Source organism: Neofelis nebulosa, chromosome 1 (assembly GCF_028018385.1).
Source record: "Neofelis nebulosa isolate mNeoNeb1 chromosome 1, mNeoNeb1.pri, whole genome shotgun sequence".
NCBI lineage: Eukaryota > Metazoa > Chordata > Mammalia > Carnivora > Felidae > Neofelis > Neofelis nebulosa.
The window spans coordinates 173,657,875-173,676,749 of record NC_080782.1 but is presented as its reverse complement, the minus strand read 5'-3'; the positions used below and the strand labels follow the sequence as shown (position 1 = coordinate 173,676,749).

Genomic DNA, 18,875 nt, shown 5'->3' with positions numbered 1-18,875 from the left:
GCAGAAATGGAGGCATACATGCTGCACACACTGTTTCTCCTTTGGGTTTTAATTCAACAACATAGTCTAGATCAATTCCAATCTTTTCCAAGTTGCATCATATTCCTCTCCATGAAAGCACTGTGATTGAGTTAGCCAGTCTCTTACTGATAGATATTTACTTGTTTTTTTCTCCCTAATCTTTTGCCACCTTATATTATGGTTTGAAGAACATCCTTTTACATGGATGTTTGCATACTTGTCCAACTACATCCATAGGACAAATATTCTAGAAGTGAAACAGCCATGTCAAATGTTATGTGCATTTAAAATTTTGACAGATATTGCCAAATAGTTTTCCAAACATGCAATGTATGCAATTTCCTGTTTCTCAGCATGATGATTCAGTATCCTCTCAATTAAGAAGTCACACTCATACCTGCTCTGCATCAAGATGACCTGGCATATTTTTAGTGAAGGCAAATCCTATAAATATATTTATAGGAAGCATTCTCTGTGTATGACCCTTAGCTTTTTAGCATTGCACAAAGAGTGTTATCACTGGATAGTTAAACACGTTTGCATTCTTTTTTTTACTGTTTATTTTTGAGAGAGAGAGTGCAAGAACATGAGTGGGGGAAGGGGAGAGAAAGAGGAGGGGATCAAAGGATCTGGAGCAGGCTCTGGGCTCTGTGTGGACAGCAGAGAGCCTGACATGGCACCTGAACTCACAAACTGTGAGATCAAGATCTGAGTCAAAGTCAGAAACTTAACCGACTAAGCCACCCAGGAGCCCCAAACACTTTTGCTTCTTATATTTTGTCTCGGTTGGGAAATTGGTGAAGAGATTTCTCTCAGGAAAAAAAGCCAGTGAGTCTTGGGTCCTGAGGTGAGCGAGAGCATGTCTGCAGAGATGCTGATGGCTCCTGAAGGTGCATGGCCGCAGACTTTTTACTACACACTTGTCTAGAATGGTGACAGGCAGGGGAAGCCATGGGAGATATATATATATATATATATATATATATATATATATATATATATATATATATCGCGACTCTGTTCTCTTGCGGCTCTCTCCTGGGTGGTCTCATGATTGCATACCTATCACATCTGAATTCTCACCATGGCCAGAGGAAGAATTCCAATTTATAGATAAGCTAATGAAGGCTTAGAGAAGTCAAGTAATTCTCCCAATTACCAACTTGAAGAATCATGGTGGGATGGGGATTTAAATCAAGTATACCTGATTTTCATGGTTTTTTAAAAATGTTTATTTATCTATTTTGAGAACGAGACAGAGGGTGCAAGCAGGGGAGGGGCAGAGAATCCCAAGCTGGCTTCACGTTGTCTGTAGTCTGACCTAGGGCTTGATCCCACAAACCATGAGATCGTGACCTAAGCCAAAATCAAGAGTTGAACGCTCAAGCAACTGAGCCATCCAGGTGCCCCAAGTACACCTAATTTTAAAAGCCACGTTAAGGGGTGCCTGGGCTGGCTCAGTCGAAGGAGTATGTGACTCTTGATCTCAGAGGCTTGAGTTCAAGCACCATGCTGGATACAGAGATCACTTAAATAAATAAAATTAATTTTTAAAAAAGCCATGTTTAGTCTACTAGACAAGTAAAATGAGTAGGTTGGTTCAGGGATTCTGAGTTTAGATTCCAGAGGGACAGATTCTGGTTACTTGAGGTTGACCACCCTCATGTGGTGAGAACCAAGAGCCAAGTGAACATGGGAGGAGGGGGAGGGTGGCTCTCAGGGTCAACCTGCAGACATCTTTGGTAACCCCAGCACATATCAGACAAAACCGGCTGGCTAGCCAAGAGGCACCAAGCCGCCTTTCCTTTTGGCTATTGGCTGAGGCTGAGGCTGAGGCTACTGGCCAAGGAAAGGGGGGAGGACAACTAACCTCTATGAAGGAGGGAAGGGGCCAACATATAGAAGGTGCTCCTTGAATGTGGAATAAGGAAAAGAGTAGCTATAGAGTTACACAGTTGACTGTGGTTGTCTGTCTGGCAGAATACTCCAAAGGCAATTTCTTCCCCACCCCATACCATACACAAGAATCAAGTCCAGGTAGACGTTAAGATTTCAATGTGAAAGTTTAAATAAAATACCACTGTTAAAGAAAATGTAGAAGAATATCTTCATACTCTGAGGGTAGATGAGGATTTTTTAAACAGGACACACACAAACATTCAAATTATAAAAGGAAAGAAATTGATAAGTTGAAGGTAATTTTTTAGAAAAGATGCTCTAAAACTGTTTTTGAAGAGACGGTTGCATTTTTCAAGTATGCAAAAGGCCTTCCAAAGTGCTGACTTTAAAGGAAAACTTTCACTTGGATGCAAAATTTTGGATACTCTAGTTTTAAAAAGTAGTTCCGTTCTGGTTATATATCATATTTATTATTTGAAACTTGAAATGTTTTAAAGAAAATTTTCAGCAAAGGAAAAAACAGAATTACAAGGCTGGCTAATAAGATTCACTCACCACCATGATGTAAAGTTCAGGACTTTTGATATTAAGGGAAGAATTTCAATTTTATAGCTCAAATATCAGAGTAAGTGCCCAGTGCTTTGCTATTTGGTCATCACTCAAGGAAAATCTTGTCTGTTGTTTATTTAAAGCTATTTTAAAATAAAGGTGATGGAAAAATAAAACAGACCAGTCCTGAAGCACTTTAAGGACAGTATGCTGTTCCTAACATCTGAGTACTAAGGTCAGGCTGTTAATGCTATGGAAATGGAAGCTTGATATAAAAGTAATACTATTTTTTTTTTAATTTTTTTAACGTTTTATTTATTTTTGAGACAGGGAGAGACAGAGCATGAACAGGGGAGGGTCAGAGAGAGGGAGACACAGAATCTGAAACAGGCTCCAGGCTCTGTGCTGTCAGCACAGAGCCCGACGCGGGGCTCAAACCCACGGACCGCGAGATCATGACCTGAGCCGAAGTCGGCCACTTAACCGACCGAGCCACCCAGGCGCCCCAAAGTAATACGATTTTTTAGGCAGAAATGTCTTCCCCTGGGTGTTTAACGCCCATACCTACTGCCACCACACACAGGCAGCACGAGATGCCTTCAACGTTTTGTTTTCAAAAGACTTTGCTCACTCAATATGCTTCACAGTAAACTTTCTGATATGTTGTAGGGAAAGTAGGATAAGATTTTTGAACAAGTTAAGAAAAGTGACCTTGTACCATGACATGATTTCATGTGATTGCTTGTATGACAAAACCAGAGTTGAAATGTCTATCACAGATATTTAAAACTTTATTCTATTAAAAAAATATGGTTGTCAAAGCCTTCAGAAACTTAACCTACTGGGGTGGCTGGGCAGCTCAGTCAGGAGGAGAGGGAGACACAGCCTCCAGGCTCTGAACTGTCAGGTTGAACTCAAAAACTGTGAGATCATGACCGGAGCTGAAGTCAGATGCTTAACTGACTGAGCCACCCAGGTGCCCCTTGACTCTTGATTTGAGCCCAGGTCTTGATCTCACAGTTCATGAATTCAAGCCCACTGACAGCACAGAGCCTTCTTAGGATTCTCTCTCTCTCCATCTCCCTGCCCTTCCTTGACCCATGCACACGTGTGCTCTCTCCAAAAATAAATAACTAAACTTAAAAAAAAACTTAATCTACTATGATACTACTATTTCCACTAGAAAACGAAAAACTCACATCTCACTTCCAGTTAAAGCCAGGAATGTCACACACTCTCTAAATGGAGTTGATGCTTAGATGCCTCAATACTACATATTCCAATTCAAGAGCCTGACTAGAAAGTTATGCAAGTTGCCAGTACGTTTGTTTGGACAAATAAAATTAAAAAAAAAAAAAAATCAAAAGCTACCTCATTTATCTGCTTCTGTCTCATTTAATTTAAGATGGTACGTCTGAGTTTAATAAAAAATATTTTTAAATGGACCATGCACATTTTAGAACTCATTTTCTAGAACAATTAGTAAAAATCTTTTTCCAAATTAAGACTTTTATTTCTACTACATTTCGTAAATTAACATGTATTTCAAACATGGAAGAAAAGCCTTTTAAATCCTTATATCCTTTCAAGCGATTACAAGTTTTAAAAATTAAACTAAATACTACACGAAGAAAGTAAAACTGACATCCTTCTTTTAACCTACCATCAGACATGCTTTTTAAGATGTAGAGGAAACACATCAGCAGGCTCTTAATCTCAGACTGGTCAAGTTTGTCACAGCGAACCACAGAATTTCCCAAAGCGCCACCTTGCTGGTGCTAAAAAAAAAAAAAAAAAAAAAAAGGAAGGACAGGTGATTTTTTTATCCTTTATTACAGGGAAAACAAAACTAGGTTCATTTTTCTCCCTTGAAAGAGAAAGACTCTTAGAACTGAGTCAAATCACACAAATCGGAAGGTATAACTCCTTTGTCAACAAACTACAGGCACACCTTCACCAAATACACACACAGGTGCTGGTGCATAGGAGCTCTGACTCGTCTCCTTTCACATACTTTCCTAAGAGACAAGCCAGAAGGCGCGGACTTTTCAAATTGGGTAACTATAGTTGTGGCTACCAGCTTAGTTCTGAAATGCCAAGCACAACCTCATGCAGAAAGTATGCGTGCTAGGATCAGACACAGAAATGATGCTTCAGAAGACACTGCAGGATATGGTTGGGAACCATATCCTCAGGAGAACGCCAGTGGCTGAAAGAGCAAATAAAATCTATCCTGCTCCTGTGTACCAGCCACGAAAGCCTGGTGCTGAGTCACTGGCATTCAGCTGACAACGTGGGGCACCCTTGGGGAAAAGCGATAGGCAGGTAGCCAATAGGGCCAAATAGGGACAGCTCAGCAGAGTGTGGCCAAAGACCCTAAATTGATGAGATCATCCCCTCACCAGCTTAGCCCAACACCGCAAACTTCCGAACACACAGGGCACAGGGTGAGAGCAGTTTTGCCACTAGACAGCAGGTTCACGTTAAAAAAAAAAAAAAAAAAAAAAAAAAGAACAAGAATCTCATCTCCTGATAAAAACACAGGAGATTTTAAAATCTTCAAAGTTAACATTTCCAATCGAAATCAGGATTTTATTATTTTTTTTTTTTTGCCAAATACCAAAGCAGAAAGATCAATTAAAAATATCTTTCATTCAAGGCATTGGGGGGCAATTGAAAAAAAATAACGATAAATGGGCTTAACTAACCACACACGTGTGAGTATTTCTATTATAGGAAGAAACACAGGTGCAGTTAGTGGCAAAAGTGTCGTGCGGGTGCATCGTCTCGCCCACCCACTTCGCCAGGGCCACAAGGAGAACCCAGGACTTCTTGCAGTGGGAGGGAAGGAGCGGCATGCAGAGTTTTCTCTGGCAAAGGTGGAATCGTTAGGAGGGAAAAATCCACAGTGACCCGGTTTTTCCTGGCTGACTGGCAGCTCTCTTCCTCCTCTCCAGCACTGCGTATGATGCAAGCGGAATGCCTCCTGAGCGGCTTCTCACTCTACACGTGAAGGCAAGTCATGGTCAAGGGAGAAGGTCAGTATGTCATGACGCACACTGAAATGCTGGCGTCTCTACAGAATGGCACTGGAGGATAATCGTGTCGATGCCAGCCACAGAAGTGGAGGTATGGTTACAACCCTGATTTTCCACGTGCCTGAGAGCTAGAAGTACATCCCTAAGCGGTTCACCTGTTTAGTGGTGCGCTTGCCTAGAACTTGAAATAACTCAGGAAAACGGTGGCGAAGGCAAAACCAATCTACCATTGTCCCGGGTTTAAAGTCAAGCTTTATTCATTCCCACAAAGTTCCAAATAGCTTGACCCTTGTTATTTCAAGAAAAAAAAGTTAAATACGAGGAGGATGCGTTATGTTGGGGGTACCAGTGTGAGACGGTTTTCAATAAAGCCTTACCCCTGAATCACCTATATGATGAATTAACTTTTCTGGAGCTGGCTTTGGACTCAATACTCATTTGTATGGAAAACTGTGTATAAATGGTATTCTCTCACAGGCCATGGGCATTTTAAATGAGTGGCATTTTGATCTCCCTACCTGTCCAACCTGCCAAAACTATTTGCTCAAGGTCCTCCACTATAAACACTGCCCTCATCTGAACTCCTGGAAACAGGAATTGGGGTTTCAGGAAATGGGCTCCATCCTTAGATAATACTCTGATCATCTACTCCAGGTTAACTGACTTATTAAAAAAAAAAAAAGTCACACTTATTGAACACTAGAACACGAAGCAAGGTTTACTTTGTGCTAAATCCATTAGTTTTAAGAAATATTTAAGTTAAATGACAAGAAATTACCTTATCCAGGGAATTGCTTTTCTCACTATTCCTTTCTGGAAGGCTGTTCCCCGAATCTGTGCTTATGAGGGATCCTCTCGAATCAGCATTTCTCACACTATTGATGTTTGGAGTTGACGTCGTATATGGAGAAGCTAAAGGGAAATTTAAGCCAAGACCAAAGATATGGTGAGACAGAACAAAATAAAGGTAAGTGCTGAACTTTAAGGGAAATTGCTTTTATGGCCCTTGTTTCTTCTGTTAGGAAGCTGGCTCAAGCACTGCATTCAACTACCTCACCTTTAAAGGACCAGACCACGGGGCGCCTGGGTGGCTCAGTCGGTTAAGCGTCCGACTTTGGCTCAGGTCATGATCTCACGGTTCGTGAGTTCGAGCCCTGCATTGGGCTCTGTGCTGACAGCTAGGAGTCTGGAGCCTGCTTCACATTCTGTGTCTCCCTCTCTCTCTACCCCTTCCCTGCTTATGCTGTGTCTCTCTCTCTGTCTCAAAAATAAATAAACATTCAAAAAAATTTAAAAAAAATAAAGAAAGAACCAGACCATCATCTGAAACGCTCAGACGGAACCATCAGTTCCATGGCTTGTGAGAAGCCACCTCTGATTTCTTCAGGCTAAAGGAGCATACGCGGTTTCAGAATGAGATAAAGGCTCAAAAAATATACATACTAAAAAGGCAAATCCACCTGCAACTATCAAATCAAAAAACTAAACCAATTCAATAAAACCACAGTATTCAAACTGGGTGCTAAGGTGACCTAAGAAACCCAGAGGGGTGTCTGGGGACATTTTACATTTTCAAGAAAAACACAGTGATACATGACATCTGCTAAACTGTAGTTTCCATGTTAGATCATGCTACATTCCTTTCGATGATGTCGTGTCTTTGTGAAGCTAGGTATGTGGCGGCTGCTGTGATTAAAAGCAAGTACTGGGCGAAAAATCACTGTGGACCAGGAACGTGAAGATGGTGGTGAGCAGTCTGACTCCAGCTGAGAAGCTGGCCAGTGCCCACCAGGCATACACATCCCATTGGTCATGGCTGTGGTGTGGTTATTAAAATTAAAATAATTTTCCCTTAAATTTATGTACTTTTCAAATGCCTACTAAGTTGTTCAGATATGGGAACTTATTAGGTTATTTTGGGGCACCTGAGTGGCTCAGTCAGTTAAGCATCTGACTCTTGGTTTTGGCTTACATCATGATCTCACAGTTTGTGAGATCGAGTCCTGCACAGGACTCGGTGCTGACAGTGTGGAGCCTGTTTGGGACTCTCGCTCTTTCCCTTACTCTGCCCCTCCCGGCTCATGTTCTCTCTCAAAATAAATAAATAAACATTAAAAAAAAAAAAAACCTTTTTAGGTTTTTTTTGGCTGTAAGCACCTTATCAACAGAACTGCTGGGTGTTTCATTCTGGCCTGGGGACTCCACAGAAAACTCACTGTGACGGTAAGCATGCTGCAAACTGAGAATGGTTGGGAATCTCTGCAACAGTTACGAGCAGAAATGACATTTAACTTAGAAGTAAAATTTGTGACATCCGTGAAAAAATAGCATTTGAAGGCAGAAATCAGCCCCTACACCTCATTACTATGGAATTTTTAAAAGTAATGGATGGACTTCCTGCTTAGATAAGATTTAAGTACCTCACTCACATAATTTAAAACAACTGTCAAACTTCCACATTCGTGCTGAACCCAAACGGCCTGGCTGGTTGTGCACACTGCATGAGCGAGCACAGCCTCCCACACCCAGGCTGAAGATGCCATTCCCTAACACGCTAGGAACAGGCCGGGGTTTTCAGATTTCCAGATGCAAATGAGCTGCCGGAATGAGCTGCTTCTAAGTTAATCGGGCCCTTCACCTGACACTAGGGCCATCCCTGAAACTGACTCATCATATTAAAATTAAGAAAAGAGCCAGGGGAATTGGAACATGCAAGTGATGGCTGGAATATGTAAACCATTGGCCCCCCGCTGCCCCATCCCAGAGCAGAAGCTGTGTGATTGACTGTCATGGGGAAAAGGCAAAAATCTATGAAAAATTTAGAGCCTTTTTCTATACTTAGAGATAAAACACACATTATGACTGAATTTTAATTATAGTCCTCCTAATATAACCAGGCTTCATATTTAATGTAGAACATAATGATCATGAGAAAGAGGTCCTCAGTAAAGCAAAATTAGACTCTAAATTCCCAGAGTTTTAGGATCAGTTCCAGAAACGGAGTCCTAATCTAAGGCAAACAGATGGAAATGCAATAAATCAAAATCAGCATGCTTAGTAGAACTATGTTCCCATTGTGTGTGTGTGTGCGTGTGTGTGTGTGTGTGTGTGTGTGCATGTGTGTGTGTTTAATATCTCAGTCCAGTGCATAACCTTTAAAAATCTTAAACAACATGTAAGTGAAATGGAAAGAAGTTTAATTCACCTCTGTCTTCTTTGTACAGACAGCCCAGTGCAAAACACTGAGTAGATGGAAAAAGAAACCCTGAGTCTAAGAGGCGTGTCTTTTATTTTATTTTTAAAATTTTAATTTTTTTAGAGAGTGTGCAAGTGGGGGAGGGGCAAAGGGAGAGACAGAATCTCAAGCAGACTCCACGCCCAGTGCAGAATCTGACAAGGGACTTGATCGCACAACCATGAGATCGTGACCTGAGCCAAAATCAAGTCAGATGCTCAACTGATTGAGCCACCCAGGCACCCAGAGAATGTGTACCATTTAAAGCAAATGTAATCTCAGAGCAGTTTTCATCCAGGCAATGAATCTGTTCTAGAAATCTTCACGCACCACATTCCAAAGGCATTTAAAAACAACTGCGGAAGGTGCTTTCTCAAGGATTTCTACTAAATAGAGATGTAAGGAGAAAGTCTGCTCTCAAAGGATAGGTACTAGGACTAAAGTTAACTGGAAACTCCTTGAAGAATAAAAGAAGAGTTGCTCAAGCTACCAGAAAACAATTAGCAAACTCAGTTCAAAGGTGGGGGCTTTTTTGGAAGGCATTCCTATAAGGAACAAAGATTTAAGTATTTAAAGATGGGGGTAATAGACATGAAGCTTGAGTATAAGTAAGTCTGTTATGGTGAATTGCTACGAAAAGTGGATTCAGATCTTTAAATTTAAGAAAGAGAAAGGGATTAAATTAGTCTCAAATACTTTTCACAACTTCATCATGAACACAGAGCAACTGAAGGTCATTAATGCCATTTGAGTCTTGCTAATGATACCCAATGGCTCATTTTTACATTCTCAAGGCATCCCACACCCTAACAAGGTGAATGCGGAATTGGAGAATAAATGCAGAGTCAAAGCGTCACTTCATTCGAGTTTGGTCATTTCCATAAAGTCTTGAATCCTACAGAGTACTGGTCAAGGAGGTAAGATTTCAACACATTCCTGGGCCCCGAGAGTCCTGAAACTGGCTACTGAGAGTATATCCCAAAGCGTGCATGACACTGAAGAAATGTGTTTGTTATAATGCAGGCAGATGACAACACCGAGTGTCACCATGCCGAGCACTGTGCACATCTATGAGCTTCCCACCCCTCGCCGCGACTCTGTTGATGTGGACACTGATGGTGAAGAGGAGAGACACAGTGCCCAGGGCAATTAGTACATGACAGAGTATGGATTCAAAACCGCCTCTGTGTGACTTTAAAGCCAGTGCTGTGAACTCTTGCAGACCAAATCTTCCCAGGAAAGACCCTTTCCCGCTCCTGAAGCAGTGGCTGGGTGTGTGGGCAGAACAGGGCAAAGAAGACAGAGTGAAGGCCCCAGGAGAGAGGCAAGTGCAAACATCACATGCCAGTCTCTATTCTGAGCATTCTGCATGAATTAACTCATTTAATCTTTATGACACCTAATGAGACAACTATAACTATGAAAAATATAGGGCACCTGCGTGGCTCAGTCGGTTAAACGCCTGACGTCAGCTCAGGTCATGATCTTACACTTTGTGAGTTCGAGCCCCACGTTGGACTCTGTGCTGACAGCTCAGAGCCTGGAGCCTGCTTCAGATTCTGTGTCTCCCTCTCTCTCTCTGCCCCTCGCCTGCTCGCTCTCTGTGTCTCTCTCTCAAAAATAAAATAAACATTAAAAAAATTAAAAATATATACATAAGCATAAATAAGATTAAGGGTTGGGTACTGTAGGATAAATCTGGGCATGGTGTGGGGTTTCTGACTTTATGTTCTGCTCAGTTTCATCATCTACATGAAACAGCATCTTCACATCAAACACAAGGGTGCCTGGGTGGCTCAGTCAGTTGAATGACTCTTGATTTCAGCTCAGGTCATGATCTCGAGGTTCATGGGATTGAGCCCCGAGTCGGGCTCTGCGCTGACAGCACCGGGCCTGCTCGGATTCTCTCTCTCCCTCTCTCTCTGCCCCTCCCCTTCTCTCCCTCTCTCAAAATAAATAAATAAACTTTTTTTTTTTTTTAAAGATCAACACAAAAGGTAAAGACATAAATTTAGAATGAACTACACTCCTGAAAATTAATTTGCTGAGAGGACTGCCCTTTATTCTGTCCTGTGAGTTAATTCCATTCCTGGGTGTTCCCAGCACTGGTCACGGCAGGATGCTGTATTTATTCAAAGCATAGTGAAAGAGAGAAATGAAGACGGAATAAAGTGATTATCCGTGACAATGGTACGAAGACACATCTATGTTTCGTAACATTATCTTTAGGAAGGGGCTGGTGCAGGTGCTCAGTTAGTCAGAGTTTTAATAAGTACATTTCTCAGGGACAAAACAGAAGAACATAAGGGAGGGGAAGCAAAAATAATATAAAAACAGGGAGGGGGACAAAACATAAGAGACTTATATATATGGAGAACAAACTGAGGATTACTGGAGGGGTTGTGGGAGGGGGGATGGGCTGAATGGGTAAGGGGCACGAAGGAATCTACTCCTGAAATCACTGTTGCACTATATGCTAATTTGGATGTAAATTATAAAAAAAATAATAAAATAAAAAAAACCTATATATAAAAAAGAAAACAACGTATACAGTGAATAAATAAAAAAAATAAGTACATTTCTCAGGTATTTTCTTACACAGAACTACTCAGTTTGAATCTCGATCTATCCCAGCTGCTTTCTTCTCCATGGGAATGGCTCTTACAATATGTCAGAGAGAAAATAATCTTCTAGAAACGATTTTAGAAAACTGATTTTAGAACTGCATTCTCACCAGAGACCACTATCTCCTCCGTAATTATTCTATCATAGTTCATCAAAATCACTATCACCACAAATATATCCTACCCACAGCACCACCACCCCCCCAAAATCTGCAAAGATCCTCCTTTTCTAGAAACATAATCCAATTTGAAAGTTTTAAGTTTTTGTTTTTTGGGGTTTTTTTTGAGACAGAGACAGTGGGAGTTGGGGTGAGGGGTGGGGGGGGGGGGGGCGGTAGGCAGCAGAGAGAAAGAGAAAGAGAAAATCCCAAGCAGGCTCCAGTGCTGCCAGAACAGAGCCCCATACGGGGCTTGAGCCCACAAAACCAGGAGATCATGACCTGAGCCAAATACCAAAAGTCAGATCCTTAACTGACTGAGCCACCCAGGTGCCCCTGAAAGTTTTAAATGATAACTTAAGCATTAACAAAAACAAAAAGCAAACAGCACAGATATGTGATTAAGTATACTGAATTTGCAGTGCAGGAGAATTTGGAGGGTCTGTATTTCAGTGTAGAGTTGAGGGTTTTATTCATTAAATATTAAAACCAGAAGAAGAACATTCAAGGGAGAAACTCAGACTTTAAGGTTCTAATTTGAAAGTCGGAGTGGCTCCCACACTGCAGGATGAAGGCACTTTCAGAATGAGACCAGGGAGAAGCAAACAGAGCACGAAACGTTACCGATGCCAGAGATGGCGCCGAACAGGTCCTTGTGCAGGCTGTTGTCCAGAGCGATCCCAGGCTTCTGAGGAGTCACCAGCGGGTTCGCAGCTGGCAGCGGAAGCGATTCCTCCTTCACAGTCTGCCCAAGGGGAGAGGGAAAAGAAATAGTTGAAGACGACGTTAGAAGAGTTGTTGGCTGTTCTTGGAAGTGTGAAGGCACATGCCAGCAGGGGACACGTGGCTGAGACGGACACGCTGCGTGGGAGAAGCAGGTGCACCGCGTGCAGCGGAGGGAGGAGGTTGGCAGAGGCAGCAGACCAGGCACGAAACTGGGGACAGCGCAGCCTCGGCCCATAAAGTCACTATTTGTTTCCCCAAAATGTCTAGCACGTTCCCTTTCCAGACCTCCGATGCCCAGCATTTCTTTAGATTGTTGTGGAATGTTACTTCCTCAGGGAAAAAAGCCTCACATGCCCCTTCTAACTGGAACATGGGAAATCCTCCCAAATGAGCAGCACTGGAAAGCTCTGCAAGCTTGCAGCTTCGTGTGAACTCCCAGTCAGTGGATGAATTATGTTAATTTTGAAGTCATGTGATAAAAGGGATTTTACTGATTTTCTCAGGATTGAAGCAGTACAGAGAGATAGCATTATACCCTGAGTGACTTATCCAGATCAGAAAAGCAGACAGGTTCAGAGGATGCACGTGTGAATACAATGTTGTACATACAGCGTAAGATTAGTGCGGGGCATTTTATTTAAGGACAGTGCCCTTTGGAACTACAGAACCCATTCTACACATACGGGGTATCTCAGCATGCCTTGATTTAGGAGATGTGTCCAGAAGAGGACAGACAGTATAAAAAATGGGACGGTGCAGCAGTGGGGGGGGAAAGGGACAGAAACACACACGACAATTCCCCCAGGGTATGCCATAATCACAAAGTGGCAAGACTAACACCTGAGCCAGTTCACGGGTCCAGAATAAAAGTGAAAAGAAGATCGCTGCACTGGTAGTATGTGTGCAAATGAATGGTAGACAGTCCCCAACCCAAACATTTTGAGATCATCTCTGGGATCATCCTTCAATCAACTTAATTTCCAATACATCTTCCAATGACTGCATGAGGATAATATAAATTAAGATGCCTATTCTTGGAGGTTGGGCCTTGTATCACTCAGGTTGGCCTCCCTAACATCTAGTCTGACTTTCTGGTTTTACAGACACTGAGAAACTCTAGCCCCAAGACGTGGCTTTTCCACGACTTGCCAGCATGTTACCATCAGAATTAGGGCTACTAGCACTGAGCTCTCATAGTACACAGGTTAGAACTATGCTTTTTTCTTTTAACCTCCTCTCCCCAAAAATTTTTGTTGAATACACAGTGAAGGTCCTTATATCTTACAAGATATGGTCCAGCAGGAAAGCATGATTTGAATAATGATTTTCAACCTAACAGTTGAAGGTTAATAGACTGGCTCCATCTTAGCCAGAAATGCAATTAAACAAGAGTACTATGGACTATTATGGTTTGGGTGGAGGAAAAAAAAAAAAAAAAAAGAATGGATGTGTCCCCTGCAAATTCATACCCGCCCAGAACCTCGGAATGTGACCTTATTTGTAGATGTGATGACGATGGAAGGTAAAATGAAGTCATCCTGGATTAGGAGGCCTACATCCAATCACTGTGTTCTTATGAGAAAAGAAGAGGACATCAGAGACCCAGATACACGCCAGCGGGGAGGCCCTGTGAAGGCAGAGGCCGAGACTGTAACAACGTGGCCACAGCCAAAGAATGCAAGGATTTGGGGCAACCACCAGAAGCTGTGAGAGAGGCATGGAACAGACGTTTCACACGGAGCCTCCAGAAGGGACCAATCCTGCGGATACCTTGATTTCAGACTTCTGGCCTCCTGACTGTGAAAGAATGAAATTCTGTTGTTTTTGGCCACCCAGTTCATGTGACTTGGTTAGGGCAGCCACAGGGATGAATGCAGACTGTACCTAGATGTATGTGCTTACGTACACTGCCGGGGTTCACGGGGAAGGGTGACACATCCCTCACGTTGATCCGCTGCACGTTCTCGATTAGCAGACCAAACAGAGGCAGGTAGAGAGTGGCTATCCTTGCTTGATGGCTCTGAAACAAAGGCACACAGTGCAAGTTTACCCCAAGGCTCTGAGAATTTCACGATGGACCAAGCTGGCACTGGCCACCTCCTGTATTGGGATCCTTGCTATGAAGACTATTAGATTTTACTGTGTAAACAGCGAAGGGTCTTAGTGAGGTTACCGTTAATTTTCTAATTGGTTACTTTCTCTGTAATGCTTAAAATGAAGGACATTTACCAATCCATATTTCCTTCCACTGGGGTCCACTCACCCTCGAAGCATATCTGTCATCAAAAGAATGCTTTATCAGCAGGTTCTTGAGCACGCTGATGGCAATCAGTCGGACCTCCCTAAACTCTTGGAGGGCGGTCCCCACCTCCCTCAGCAACAGCCCCACCAAGAAGTGGTTTCTACAGAACTCGTCTGTTAATGAGTAGTCAAGCTGGAGATCTGAAATGAGGGACAGAAACTGCTTTAGTTCCAGAGGCTATAATGCACTTTGAATAAAACAGAAGCCAAACCCACCCTCTGCATTTAGCCCACCCTGTGTGTCAACAGATGATTAAACTCAACTTCACTTGGGAAAAGGGTGATTATCTAAAATACTGCTCTAATTCCTGGGGCTCCTGGGTGGCTCAGGTCATGATCTCACAGTTTGTGAGATCGAGCCCCGGTCGGTCTCTGTGCTGACAGCTCAGAGCCAGGAGACTGTTTCGTATTCTCTATCTCCCTCTCTCTCTGTCCCTCCCTCCCCTACTTGCCCTCTGCCTCTCCCTCCCTCTCAAAGATAAATTAACTTTAAAAAAAACATACTGCTCTAGTTATCACATCAAACTCTTAAACAAAATTTAAATACAGATAATTGTACTGGACTTTGATTTTAGAAGATGTTACATCTTGCATAAATATTAAGTTAGTGAATAGTTTTAGTACTAATTTTTGGAATACACAACATGTTATACTACAAATGAAATTTGGTTATCGATGTGAAATAGAAAATAAAGTTATTGTCTAACTGACATTATGGAGAAGTAATTTGTACCTAACAAACATGTCACTAAAGAAAGAATAAATACACATAGTCTATTAAAATATTTGTTCTTTACTACTTGAGTTCATCAATCCATTTTCTGGTCATTAAAGCCTATATGCTCTCATTAAAACCCAATGTGTTTAAAAAGAACATGTTAGCATATAACCTATTTATTCTGCTATAACTGAATGAAGAACTTCCTTAACATAGAATTTTTAAAAATTTACTCAGTACTTCTACACCTCTATAAGTAAGTTTAAAAAACTAATATAAACTAAAACTGAAATACACAAAGCACCAAGCTAAACTAGTAACTCATCAGCAAGGTAAGTGATAAAACTGGTATCTCTTATGGAGAACAAATAGGAGGAAATGTGAAATCTACTGAAGGAGGGTAAATAAAAGCAACTCAGGGGCACCTGGGGGCTCAGTCGGTTGGGTGGCCGACTTCGGCTCAGGTCATGATCTCACAGTCCGTGAGTTCGAGCCCCGCATCGGGCTCTGTGCTGACAGCTCAGAGCCTGGTGCCTGCTTCAGATTCTGTGTCTCCCTCTCTTTCTGCCCCTCCCCTGCTCACTCTGTCTCTCTCTCTTAAAAATAAACATTAAAATAAAAAAAAATTTTTAAAAAGTGGCTACACATCACTCTCAAGTTGAAATACACCTTTCAGTAAGCTGTAGCTAGAATCTCAATTCTTATATTGAATCCATTATTAGAGGAAAATCTATAGACCCCTTCTTTGACTTTGATTCTATATTAGTTACTTCTAAACCTATCCAAACTACCGACCCAAGTCCTATGCAGAAGGCCAGGGAAAAAGTATCCATCTTTCCAGAATAATCATGTCCACTGTTTACAACTGTTTTAAGCTCTGTTTACTCAAATGACAGTTCATAGCTTGAATTCACATAAAAGCCTTAGGAGAAAGCTGTGGGTTTAACTGCATATGTGTGTGTGCATGTGTACAGAGAAGGGGGAAACAGGTGAGAAGGGAAAGGAAGGAGAATGCTCAAAACATGGACTCCTATCAGTGTCATAAGGTATATTATCTGTAGGTGACCCACATCCACCTGCCAGGGTAGCCCCTCTTGGTCCCAAATACTCTGACAATCTACTAAGAGCTTGTCTGAGTCTGCTGGGCACCTGACCCTTGACCCAGGATGCTCACCCCCGCCTCACCCAGCTTTCTGCCAATTATCACCCCAAAGTCACCTTCGCAGTGAGGCTTTTCCTGGTCACCCTCTCTCAGATGACCCCTGCCCATTTCATACCCTCCCCCCCCTCCTTGGTTTAGTTTTCTCTCCTTAGCGCTCATCACTAACATGCCACATATTTCACTTCGGTAAAACAGCCAGGCATTTTCATCCCCCTAGTCCATGACTGCATCCCAAAGTCATGGGTACCCTAGCCACCCTTGGTGCCAGCTAAATATTTGTTGAATGCATGAATGCCCACACCAGGGCCCCGATCCCCCTGCTTGCTCCTTAAAAGGCAGTCCAAGTCTGTCTTGGGGAAAGACATTTATGTGTCGGAACGAATGCTTTTGTGTGTTTCTGAGTTCCCGAGGCCGTTGATTTAGGTGTCATTAATAGTTTGGCGACATCCTTCTGCTTTTTCTCCCTTTTAGCATAAGTCATCCCCAGCACACACAAGACACTAAACTCAGTAATACCACTTGACAGACTTGACAGACTAATTATTTTCGTTTGGCTTAGTGAAGACAAAGAAATCTCGATGAGTTTCCTCTCTTCGAACTTTAAGAAGATACACGACAGTTAAAGACTCAACATGCAAACGTAAAACGCATGTGACAAGCCGTGTGGCTCCTGATTCAGGTCCCTGCCACCACTACGGACAAGGACTATGAAAATGGCGGAACAGGACATTTCTGGAGTAAAGCAGGGCTTTTTGTTTGTATGACTTCTTAAAGAGGTATCCTAGAGGACCTAGGGACCCCAGGAGCAAAAACCCAGATGCCCACCCCGGGGGTGTTACAGCAATATCTTAGCCACGGTGAGAGTAAATCCACTGGTTTATCGTGAATTTGAGAACTAATCCAAATAGCATATGGGAACCGCCGAAATGGAGAGCATACGTAAGCATCTCGGCAATGACTTGCATTCTCTTTCTTTTGAAGGAGGAAAATGCAAGAAAGCAAGCGGTCACACCCACACCTACCTACAGGAGTGTCATTTGACTCCACAGTTGGTGAAAGAAAAGCTAATTCATAAGAAAAAAGGAAAAGTGAAACAAATCAAAAAATAAACTACAGTTAAGTAAAATGGATTTTTATTTAAGCAAAGGAATTTTTCAGCGAAATAGGGCCTCACCGACATGACCTGCAGTCTAGTAAGTTTGCTGGCGAGTAAGTTCCCACACAACACTTTACCAATAGTTTTTTTTTTTTTTAATGGGAATTTAACAAGAAAAAAATGAACTCATCAATAAAAAAAAATTAGAAAATTCCAAGGTCACATTTGAGTCCATTCTCTTTTCTTATTAAAAATGAATGGCTCTTTTTGTGAAAAGACTCAGATTAATGTATGTAGAGATAGATTACCTTGGTATCTTTGGATCCTGCCTTTTCCGAATGGCATGGGGAGATTCAAAGGTATATAGTGTTCGTGATTGCACACCACACGGAGAAATTCAAACTTGTATTCAAAGAGAGTCTGCAGGAAACAATGGTCAAAGATAAATACCTCACCGAATACACAGCACCCTAAAAACCTGTTAGAAATCATACACCCAGTCTTTAGCTTCATGACCCTCTTAAAACCGCATGTTCTATGCTATGTTACAGATTTTAGAACGGCTGTAGGGATTTGTTTGAAAACTGAGAATGTATTTCATTAAACAATGTCCTCAACTGACTCTTAGGACATTTATTCTTTATGCTTCTCCTACTTCAAAAAGGATTTCAGGCAGCTTATAATTATAGACACAGACTTAACACCATTAAAAAATGAGTAAGGCAGAGCTTTAAAATAGACACACTAGGGAAGAGACAGATAATTCTAGACAAAGTCTATGTGCTTACTTCCATTACCTTGTTAAGTAAACTATGATTTCCAACCCTTATACTTTTAATTTTGCAGTGGAGGAGTCATCTTGGATATTTATGAGAAAATCAAGAAGTATATGTATTTTATATTCAGAATTACTGTATTCCTAACACCCCACACATTAATACAAGTACTAGTTAGTACTAGATAGTAACTCCAAAAGAGGGGACAATAGTGCCTCTGGCGGGACTGAAAGAAAATTGTCATGTGAGCCCAGAGAAACAGGTGGGTTTCTGGATGTCTGTAAGAGCAGCCTGTAACACACAAGCTACCTTCGGGTCTCCAGGAGCAAAGCAGCTGATGTAGTTGTTGATCTGTTTAAAGACGAAGCCCCTGTCCATGAAGGTGAAACATCTCTGTGGAGAAAACATCCCAGAAAGGTAAGTATTTAGGCACCAACTTTTTTTTTTTTTTTTTAAGTTGGGTTGAGGGGCACCTGGGTGGCTCAGTGGGTTGAGTATCTGAATCTTGATTTCAGCTCAGGTCATGAGATCGGAGCCCCAAGCTAGCCTCTGTGCTGAGCATGGAGCCTGCT

The 18,875-nt window shown here is 42.0% G+C and overlaps 1 protein-coding gene across 21 annotated transcripts in view; it reads right to left on the bottom strand.

Annotated features, from left to right (window-relative positions):
• The window catches only part of DOCK9 (dedicator of cytokinesis 9), a 290,615-nt gene that overhangs the window by 56,986 nt on the left and 214,754 nt on the right, over positions 1-18,875 (bottom strand). For all 21 annotated transcript variants that reach the window (XM_058743962.1, XM_058744064.1, XM_058744023.1 and 18 more), the window contains exons 29-35: positions 18,613-18,696; positions 17,836-17,947; positions 14,514-14,692; positions 14,157-14,270; positions 12,149-12,269; positions 6,286-6,419; positions 4,133-4,247 (exon numbers count right to left, since the gene is read on the bottom strand). In XM_058743962.1, coding sequence (XP_058599945.1) covers positions 4,133-4,247; positions 6,286-6,419; positions 12,149-12,269; positions 14,157-14,270; positions 14,514-14,692; positions 17,836-17,947; positions 18,613-18,696 — 859 coding nt within the window. The remainder of the gene's footprint in view (positions 1-4,132; positions 4,248-6,285; positions 6,420-12,148; positions 12,270-14,156; positions 14,271-14,513; positions 14,693-17,835; positions 17,948-18,612; positions 18,697-18,875) is intronic.